The sequence below is a fragment of the Echinops telfairi genome, unplaced genomic scaffold, assembly GCF_000313985.2.
Source record: "Echinops telfairi isolate 266 unplaced genomic scaffold, ASM31398v2 ScPeMD7_23;HRSCAF=83, whole genome shotgun sequence".
NCBI lineage: Eukaryota > Metazoa > Chordata > Mammalia > Afrosoricida > Tenrecidae > Echinops > Echinops telfairi.
In genome coordinates, this window is record NW_022103920.1 from 59915113 (window position 1) to 59925691 (window position 10579).

The 10579-nt window shown below is 40.8% G+C and overlaps 1 protein-coding gene across 1 annotated transcript; it reads right to left on the reverse strand.

Moving 5' to 3' along the window:
- Positions 1-500: 500 nt before the first annotated feature.
- Positions 501-6226, reverse strand: TFPI2 (tissue factor pathway inhibitor 2). Its single transcript, XM_004702813.1, has 5 exons — positions 6145-6226; positions 5702-5884; positions 3946-4125; positions 1296-1466; positions 501-577 (listed from the first exon to the last, which is right to left on the reverse strand). Exons 1-5 carry the CDS (start codon positions 6224-6226, stop codon positions 501-503), a joined length of 693 nt encoding a protein of 230 aa, XP_004702870.1.
- Positions 6227-10579: the final 4353 nt, after the last annotated feature.

Sequence of the window (10579 nt, forward strand, 5' to 3'; positions counted from 1 at the left end):
TTCTGAAATTAGGAATATTAGCGGTCCATAGAGTTTATGTGTTGGACTGCTAACTGCAAGGCCAGGAGTTTGAAACCACAAGTGGCTCCATGGGAGAAAATCACGGCTTTCTACTCCTGTAAAGAGATGTAATCTTGGAATCCCCTAAGCGCAGTTCTACCCTGCTCAATACGGTCGCTTTGAGTCAGAATCCACTCGATGACAGTGAGCGTGAGTGTTTGTTTGAGTTCCAGTAAAGAGGATATTTGTTTTCCTATTTTAAGCACTACAAAATTCAACCTCATAAAAATACGAACATTTGAACAGTAAACAAAAATTGATTGATTTACATTTGAGTAGTAGTAAATGATGTATAAAATATAGAAATTTCAAATGTAACTTGTATCAACAAAAATTGGTGAAAACATCATATGTGATGTTTCCTTGAGCTACCATATTATTTCTTCAGACATCTCCATAAATGTCATAAACACTCACAAAATGACATTCAGGAACAATAGTTAAAGTTGTATCTTCTGAGTTCTCAGGTTTCTATTAACAGAGATAACTCTTTGGGACTTCCTTTCCTTCTTCAAGGCTAAAGACAAAAAAGAAAAAACAAAACACTTTATGGCTTCAATATGTAGGGCATCATAAATTACCACCTTTGGTATACTTACAACTTCACCTCATTTCCTTTTAAGGATTATAAAGGCAAATACACTCTATATTTAGCTAACAATACTGTACTTTTAAAACACAAAAATACAGCTATATATATATTTGTAGTATAGAAAGATCATCAGAAAATTCATACAAACAATAGAATTCAAAGGTAATAGAATTTTCCTGAGAATTTTTTGAATCTGCCTTGCCATTCAGACTATCTCAACTCATAACCACTCTATAGAACAGAGGAGGCCTACTCCTAAGGCTTTCCAAGGCTCTAAATCTTTATGGAACCAGACTTCGTCACCTTTCTCCCCTGGAGTAGCCGGTGGGTTCAAATATCCACCCTTGCTCTTAGCAGCACAATGCTTAACGCAGTACATCAACATGGGCCTACACATGGAGTTAGTCATACTCATAGTCATATAAAAGGGGACATCAAAAAGATCATGGATAATGGAATTAAAGAATAATTTCCCAGGAACTATTGGAACCCCCCTTAAGCATTTTGACCAATCAGTACTACAGTGCAATGTATATGTAAGTAGTCTAGAAATAGCAAGATGCTATTAGTGAACTAAATATATAAAATATCATTGTGTCTATAATCTAGTTATTTAAAAATGAAATAGGAAAAGATTCACTACCTCTTTTGCAAACTCTCTTACAATCCTCTACGCTAACAAAGTTATTGCCATTTTCTCCACAGCCAGGATAGGTAATAGGTTCACAAGCTTTGTGTCTTGAATTAGCATAATAGCAAGTCACATTGGCAGAACACAGTCTCTCATCTTTTGGACTGTAGCAAAATGATGAATCTTTATGAAATACGAGAAAAAAATTATAAATGCTATAATATTAGAATTAGTAAAGTGTGATAATCATTGAAGTGATTCAAGGAAAGCTAATCCCATAGAAGCTTCATTCTGAATCCAAAAATGTTGAGCTAAATCATTTTAGGAAATGTGCTCAAATTAAATGGATGTGCTGTATTTTAGTATTTCTAAATTTTCATAAACCAGAAGGCGTTTTCTGAAGCTCTATCTTTGCATAATTTTGAATAAACAGATATTCAACCATAGCTCACTGCCACTGAGTCCATCCTGGCTTATTGCAACCCCACAAGACAAGGTAGAACCACGCCTGCGTGTGTCTGTGACCGCAGGAGTGGAAAGCGACTGGTGGTTTCAGGTTGCTCACCTTGGGTTTCGCAGCTGATTGTGTAACCACTACACCACCAGAGCTCCAGACTCAGCCATAGAGGTGAAGTAAAAATAGACTAAAACTCAAGAGATAGTATAGGACATGTTTTTGTCAACATTCTGTGTTAGCAATTTTATGTTACATATTTTAGTCACCACCTCTTCCATTATGAGCAAAACAAAAACCCAACCAGTTCCCACTCATGGCAACCGCTATGTGAAGAGAAGAACTGGCCTGTGGAGTGGTCTGACGGTGACTTTTCCACGACTAACCCGAATCTCTACCACTTACATCCTGCAAGGACTTCTGCTCAGTAGCGCATTCCTGTCCAGTTGACTCGGAGTGAGACGGTAGTGTTTCTTGAAGCGGACTGCTACAGCTTTTTCTCAAACTCTCACTGCCATTGAGCATTGCTGACTCACACTGACTCGAAAATAAGCTCGACATGCCCTGTGATTTTCCAAAACGGTGACTCTTTCCAGATGGACTCTGTCTCCTGGAAATTTCAAACTGCTGTCCTTGTGTGCAGTCATTCAACTTGTAACTGCTATGGCACTAGGGTGGACTACATTTTTGCCTATAAGCCCATAAAAACCCATTGCCCCTGCTGGCATGCCTGAATAAGTAAGGTTATTTGTACTTGTGCTTGCTTATTTGGGCTTAACTATGCTTACCTACTAAATATAGTGAGTGTCGAAGAGTTTCACATTTTCACCACATCAGGGATTCTGCTTCCAGATCCTGTCCATCAATCTCTCTTACAACTTCATGTCACCTTCCCATAGAATCAAAGCCTCATTTTACCTTTCTGATTCCTGACAGGGCCAAAATACTCAGTAAGCAAGTAAGTGTGGGTTTTGTGTTTTGATGAAAAGTTGTGACATTGTTCACTGCAGCTTCGTAAGAAAGCCTGTGCCCGTTATGTTTATAAGTAATCCGTCCCTACCCATTGAGTGACTTGAACTTACAGTGTCCTATAAGACCAAATCGAACTGCCCCATGGGCTTTCACGGCTGGAAGTCTTTTGGAAAGCAGACTGCCTCATCTTTCTCCCACAGAGCAGCTGGTGGGTACATTTAGCGTCAAGTGCTTTAACCACGGAGCCACCCCAACTAACCATTGGTAACTTTTCAGCGATACAACAATAAAGAAAGCACCAGCAGTAATCACTGTCACTCCATTAATCCAAGATTTTTCACAATCAGTAAAATATGGAGTCTCTGCCAAAGACTCTCCTTTAAAAAAATTTTTTTTTGGTAGTTACCTATGTCCCTGCTATATATGTTGGAAAATGCCGGCCTTGACTCCAAAAACATTAACTACTGTCCCAGTAATCCACTGTTCCAAGAACTGCAATGGGAAAAAATGGATAGGTAGGGAATGTGGAGAAAGAAAAGATGGCTATAGATCTGCTTGTGCTGCAAAAACTATAGGATCCAACTAAAGGCATAGGCAAGCAATGGCTCAGGTTTCACCATCTCACCTGTATATTCTCCACTGGCTCATATTTATCACTGCTTTCCTACAAATCTGAGGTTATGGTATCCATTAGTAAACACTATTTTTTAATAGTGCCTCTGTGCTTTGAAAATAACTTTATGAGGAGATTGAATAATTGAGAAACACTTCTAAAGATACAGTGGAGAAGAGGGAGGCAGGAAAAGTTTGAATCATGACTTGGTCACTCTCCAGCCCTAAGGACCCGACAAGGCATTCCATTCTCCCAGCTGCTCTCCTCCCATGTAAAAACAGGGATGCTAATACTTTCTCACAGGGCAGTGAAGTGAAGATTAATCAGGAGCCCTGGCGGTATAGTGGTTACACAATGGATGTTGAGGCGCAAGGTCGGCAGTTCCAAACCACCAGCAGCTCCATGAAAGAAAGACAGAGTTTCCAACTCCCATAAATGGTTAGTCATGGAAACCCACAGGGGTTTGCTATGAGTCAGCTATGACTCGATGGCAGGGAGTTTGTAGGGTAAGCGAAGAACGCACCCAAATTCAAACTATGCTAACTTCTCATCAAATTACTGACTTTTCACCCCAAAGTCTCAATAAAGAAATTTCATACAAACACCATGAAGCTCATGCTTACTTCTCCTTGATACGCAGAGTCTCATACATGCAGCTTTGTCTGGGAAGCTGTTCTCATTGCCGAGGCAGTTACCAGACTTGACTTGTTCACATGTCATGGATTTGAGGTTGAAATAATATTGCTTTGTGGCATTTTTACATGGTTTCTCACTGACTTCCAGCAGGCAATTTGGGGGAACTTCTAGGAAAAGGAGGGCAGTTAGTAAAACTTAGTCTTATAGCTCTCAAAGGTGTTTTTGGCAGAAACACCTGGAGGAAAAGCATCATATTTACTACCAGTGCAGTAAACTCCTAAATGCCAAAAACCAAACCCATTGTCATTGAGTAGACTCCAGTTCGTATTGACTCTATATAGTATCTCTCAGACTGTGAATCTTTATGGGAGCAGGCAGCCTCATCTTGCTCCCTTGGAGCAGCTTTTGGGCTTAACAGTTCAGTTCCTAAAAACTGTACCACCAGGGCTCTTTAAACACCCCAAAATTTCCCAGTTAACAATACTTTTCTAACAGTATCGATCCAGATCTAACTCAGCTTTGATAGATCTTTCAAGTCCAAATAGAAAATTCCATTTTCTCTTGGTGTGTTAAGCCAGGTTGACTAGAGAAACAAACCCAAGGACACTCATATATGTATAAGAAAGGGTGATTATATATATATACATAAATGTATATTAAGAAAACATCCCAGCCCAATTCAGATCAAGTCCATAAATCTGATATTAGCCCATATGTCCAATACTAGTACAAAAATTCTTCTTCAGACTCATGCAGTCACATGCAATGATGCAAAACCCAGGAAGATCACAGGCTGGTGGGTGAAAAGTCTTGTGGAGCCAATGGTGGGGGAAGCATCTCAGCACTGGTGTGGGTCTCCACGTGGGTCCTCCAGATCTGTGAGTGTGACTCTCCAATAAGAAGGTGAAGCAGTGAGAGAAGTTCTCGCAGAGCTCAGCAATTCTCCATGTGGGTTGTCAACAGGAATATGAAGCAGAGAGAGAGGAAGTTCCCAGAATCCTCATGAGAAGGCCGCACCCACAAGGAAGCATCGTCAGGCTGTGACCTGATTATAGGCTAGACTCCATCTCTACACTCATTTATCAAATTGATATGAAATTATGTAACCACCATAATTGGGATGTTCCCTTATTGTTGTATATGATGAAAACCAAAGTATATTCACAAAAATACACATTTTTCCCTGGCTCAGTTAAGTCCAAGTTCTGTTACTTGTCTTAGCTGTTATAATAAAAATAGAGCATAAAAATAAAATGAAACAGACAAAATATGTGTCACAGGACTCTCCGCTATATCCCTTAGTTAATTCAAGATATGTTTGGTTTTCAGGTAAAAAACTTGTGCTTTTATAATGCACAAAATGCAAATTTAGTAATAAAACCCATAAGAAATATTTCAGACTGATAATTCATCCAAACTAAGAATATGTTCTCAAGGAAGAACAAAATCCATGGCCTTCAAATGAAAAAAATGTAACACTTGGGTATTTGTGGCCCCAACAATGGTGAACACACAAATCTTTTCCTGAGTTATTCTCAGGGCCATTGAGTTAGGCAAAATGTTAACCAGGAGAGAGGATAAATATTAGTGGTCATTAAAAAAATGTGATTATTTTGAGCAGCTCAATGCCATTGAGGTTTACAAGTAATTTAGACAATTTGGGCTAAAACATACTTAGAAAAATGAGATCTGCAACGTTAGCTGGGCCTCAAGCAAACGATTCCAGTGGAAGTGGGCACTTACCCTGAATCCTCCAGCAGGTTTTCTTGCAGTCATTTTGGGTCTTGAAATTGTTGGCGTTTCCCTGACAGCCCCCATACCAGAACCGCTGGCAGCTCTGCAAGTGCCTGTCATAGTAGTATCTGGCTATTCGGGCTCTACAGGGTCCTTTGCACTTGGGTAGGAGACAAATCTCTGCATTGTTGTCTGCCAGAGAGTCCCCAGAGAGGAAAAAATAGGGGAAAGGGTCAGTCACATCTACAGGGAAGGAGAGAGGGACTTCACAGGGACGGCTCCTCCAAGAGAGAAAGTGGAAACTTCCCAGTGGTTCCTCGGGGCTCCCCAGGAGCCCAGAGAAAGAGCAGAAAAGCACCTGCAAAGGGCGCAGTGGGGTGCTTGGGGTACTCTCTCCCACAGGGCATTTTTGGCTCTAGAAGCAAAAGTGACTCCTCTATGGGGCAACATACCTGCCGGAGAAGTGGCAAAATTGCCCAGGGCAGTCCCAAGCAGAGACAGAATCAGCAGCAGCAAGAGGCCAAAAGAACCCATCGTGCTGATTTCAAATGCACCCGTGGGCAAGGTCCTGCGATTGCTCCTGGCTATAGAAGGGTGCTCAGAGTCCAGCCTGAGGCAGCCTGGGTACCTGAGCAGGGAGTGCTCTATTTATGTGTGGTGAGTGTCCTCCTGACCCCTGACAGGGTGGAGTGAGTTTGTACTGAGTGCAGGACCTGTGGCGGATTCATGCTTCTTCTCTACCAGGATGATGGGAAGTGTGTGCAGGTGCGAGGAATCCCTCACCATGTTCAACTCTCTCAAACTTTCTGTTGTGATGCAGCAGAGGTTCACGTGGTGTGTTCTGTGTCAGTGAGGAGCAATCCACAGGGCAGAAGGAAAGGCCTAGAGGTAACTGCACAACCTAACAGCTTGCAGCATTAACTTCAAAGCCTGAGTCCACATCTTGAAAGTGAAAGTCCATGAAATTGAAGAACCAAGGGAAAGTATTAAATTCATGGGCTCATGATAGTAGATCCTTTAGAGTATGATAGCTATAGCAATTACACAATTTCATGTCAATTTGATAAATAAGAAGGAAGGGTGGAGTCTAGCCCGTCAATCACCGTGTGGTGATCCCTCTTTGTGGGCGTGGCCTTCTCATGAGGATTCTGAGACTTCTTCTCTTCCAGCCTGGAGGCCAGGCACACTCTCTCTCTGCTTTGCCTTCCTGTGGACAAGCCACATGGAGCCACGCCGATGGGAGCCAGAGCCCTGGAGATGGGTCCACTGCCATCAGGCCCACAGGACTTAACACCCACCAGCCTGTGATCTTGCAGCTTTCAACATCATTGCATTTGCTGCACGAGTGTGAAGAGGAATTCATGGGCTAATATCGGGTGTGTGGGCTAATATAAACTGTATGGACTTGGTCTGGACTGGGCTGGGATGTTTCATTGATGCATAATTACCTCTTGATAAAAAGTTCTCTCTGGATTTGTTTCCCTAGTCAACCTGGACTAACACAATAGTGTTATATTAATTAAAACCCACTGTTATTGCATCTATATTGACTTACTGGGACCCTCTAGGACAAGGTAGAACTGCTCCTGTGAGTTTCTGAGACTGGTTAACTGTTTACAGGAGTAGAAAGTCCCGTCTTTCTCCTAAAGGCAGCTTGTGGTTTGTAGCTGCTGATTTTGTGAATCACAGCCAACACATACCCAGTAAGTCACCAGGGATCCATAATTTATTATATACATATGCATGTGTATATGTGTGTGTAGAGATGATAAATAAATGGATAGATGATTGATAGATAGATCGATAGATCGATAGATAGATAGATAGATGATAAATAAATGGATAGATGATAGATAGATAGATAGATAGATCGATAGATAGATAGATAATACTTTATTCAGCAGAGCAAGTGAATGAATAGACTAAGTATTTCTTGCTTTTCTTAGGACACCAATGAGACTTTACGGAATTCTTCCAAGTTTCAATAAAGTCCTGAAAAGTGCAGGACTCTCACAGTGGTTTAATATTTTGGGATATTTCTCATCCTATACCCCCTACCCCTTTTCTATTATCCTGACCTTTGTCATAGGATCACAATCCTAGGAATCAGGGTCTTGAAATCCTCAGAGCCATTTACACTTTGTATAGTTTGCTGGTTTCTGTGATGTAAATACGTCCACTAAGCTGGTCTAGCATGTCAATCACAGAGACCGCCAGCCAGTTTTGAAAAGTCCCATTTATAGAAAAATCATAAGACTCGGTAAATCTATAGAGATATCAAGTAAATTCCTGGTTTCCTGGTGGTATAGCAAAAGAGATTTGGAGGAAATGGGGAGCTAGGAACAGTAAATACAAGAAAGAAGGATATGTTCTCAACTTGAATGTGGGGATGATTGTACAACTCTTCTTAATATGCTTGCACTATTGAATCATGATGTTGATTATATGCCAATAAAACGGTTAAAATGAAGGAAAAGAATAAATAAGAAGAATCATAAGAGGTGCTTCCTAGTACCCCCCCAAATATTATTGTTATTGGAAACCATGCAGTGGATTCCAAATCATAGCAACACAGTGTACAACTGAACAAGACCCTGCGTGGTCCTGCATGATCCTCACAATTGTTTTTATATTTCAGCCCAAAGATGAAGCCACTGAAATATTTTAAATTAAAAAACAAAATAAGAAACCAACAAAATCTCACCCACTGCCACCATCGGGTCAGTTTCCACTCATAGCAACCCTATATGACAGAGTACAACTGTCCTTGTGAGTGTATATGAGCAACTCTTTGCGGGAGGACAAATCCTCATCTTTCTCCAGTGGAGCTGCTGCTGATTTTGAACTGCTGATCTTGTAGTTAGCAACCTAACTCATAACCCACTGATCTACCAGGGCTACTGAAAAAAAGAAAAGAAAATATCTTTAGGGTAGGGAAATTTTACTGTTTACCAAGATCATGTTGTAGAGAAAATTCAAATTTACTTATTTTTCTGACTATGATTAAATACATTTATAAATAGACGAAAATAAAGCTCAAAGACTCATGTTAAGTTTCAGTTGAAATGCAACATTGACTATTGCTGCTTTTGTTCTTTGTACTCAGATATGGGTCTTTTCTATTTTTTGGCTTAATTATTCTTTGCTTCATATATGAAGTGACAATCTGAATCAGGACAGATATTTGGAAATATATTAAGGGGGAAAAAAACGTAAAAGTCAAAGGAGACACGGGTTTTATTTGTTTTTCATTCAGGCAAATTACCTAAAACTCAAGTTTCCATTTCCTTATGTGTAAAGTGGGGGCAATAACTTCTTCACAGGTCATTCTGAGAATAAAATGGGAAGGGTCAAAGCTACTCTCTTATGCTTTGAATATACATATTCAAAGAGATGTATATGTGTTTCTATCTCCTCACATACTGACTCAGATATTTCCTGTTCATCCTTTATTCCCCCTTATTCCAGGTCCCACTGTGGGCCTTGGCATGACATTTTTAGAGTGAGCATGAACTATAATCAGGAAGCTGAGCACCGTGAGCTTCTGACCTTCCATCCACGTCACCCTTCAGCTAAGCTCTCTCTGCAGAGGAAAGTGTCCCAGCAATCAGACATCACTCTGATGGCTTCTTCTGGGGTTCTTGAGCTCTAGGGCTTTCCGCCAACGCAGAACACTCAGTCCACTCAGGGCTGCTGCGTAATGGATGGAGCGGGAGGAGGAGAACAGAGGCAGCCTTTCCTCCTTCTGTGGAACCCCGGACTCTACACACGGGCAGAAACCAGTAGCCAGAAACTAACTCTGTAAAATGTTAGCTTCCTTTCCTTTCTCTGTACCAAACAGTGTATGTCTTTAATAGCTTTTTGGGAGAAAGATGAGGCTTTCTATTCCCAAGAAAAGTGACAGTCTTGGAAACACACAGGAACACCTATGTCTATTCTGTCCTACAGGGTCACTATGAGTTGGAATGGACTTGGTGGCACTGAGGTTAGTTTGGGTTGTAACACTTTTATGTCCAAGGAATAGGAACAGAGAAGAAGAGGTAAAAAGGATTGAAAATAATGGGTGGTTGAAGTTTTGAGATGGTCAAGCCAGTATTTCAGAAAGGAAATAATTCCTCTTGATTGCACAATACTTATTTTCTATATCCATGAAAAATATATTTTCCAATAGAAGGGAAGCTATATTTTCTAGAAACTACAGTACACACACAGACACAGACACACACAAACAGAGGCAGACACACACACACATACAGTACACAGACACACACACATACAGACACACACAGACACACACACATGCAGTATACCCACAGACACACACTTGCAGTACACACACACACAGTACACACACATGGAGACAGACACACACACATATTTGCAAATACATGCACCTTCTATATTTGCTTGCCAACTGATCTCTCTTCTATGGAGGTGTTTTCATAAGTGCCATTATGCCAAATTTGTTTTACATGTTGCTGAAAAAAAGGAAAGAAAAAGAAAAATCTCTTAGTGGAAGGAAGCAGTTGGAAAACAAATGTAGAAGTTGTGTTATTTGCACAACAATATAGATAATTTGAAATTAAGTTGACTAGTTGCACAGCAGTTGTTTCGGAAGCGCTGATGGCTCCAATTCACCTGCTCTTGGGAGGAGGAGGTGGCCATCTGCTTCCATGAAGATCACAGCCCAGGAAACCTTACCAAACAGTGCTGATTTGCCCTACAGAGTCATGGAGAATCCGAACAGGCTCACATGCAATGGGGGCTTTGACTTTGGAGAAGCTGGTTAAACTTGGTCAGCTACTGTGTTATGCTATCATTAGTCCACAATTAGCGTAGTCTTTCAGTCCCGATAAGCTTTCTTTTGAGCCCTTTGTTCCTGGGAAA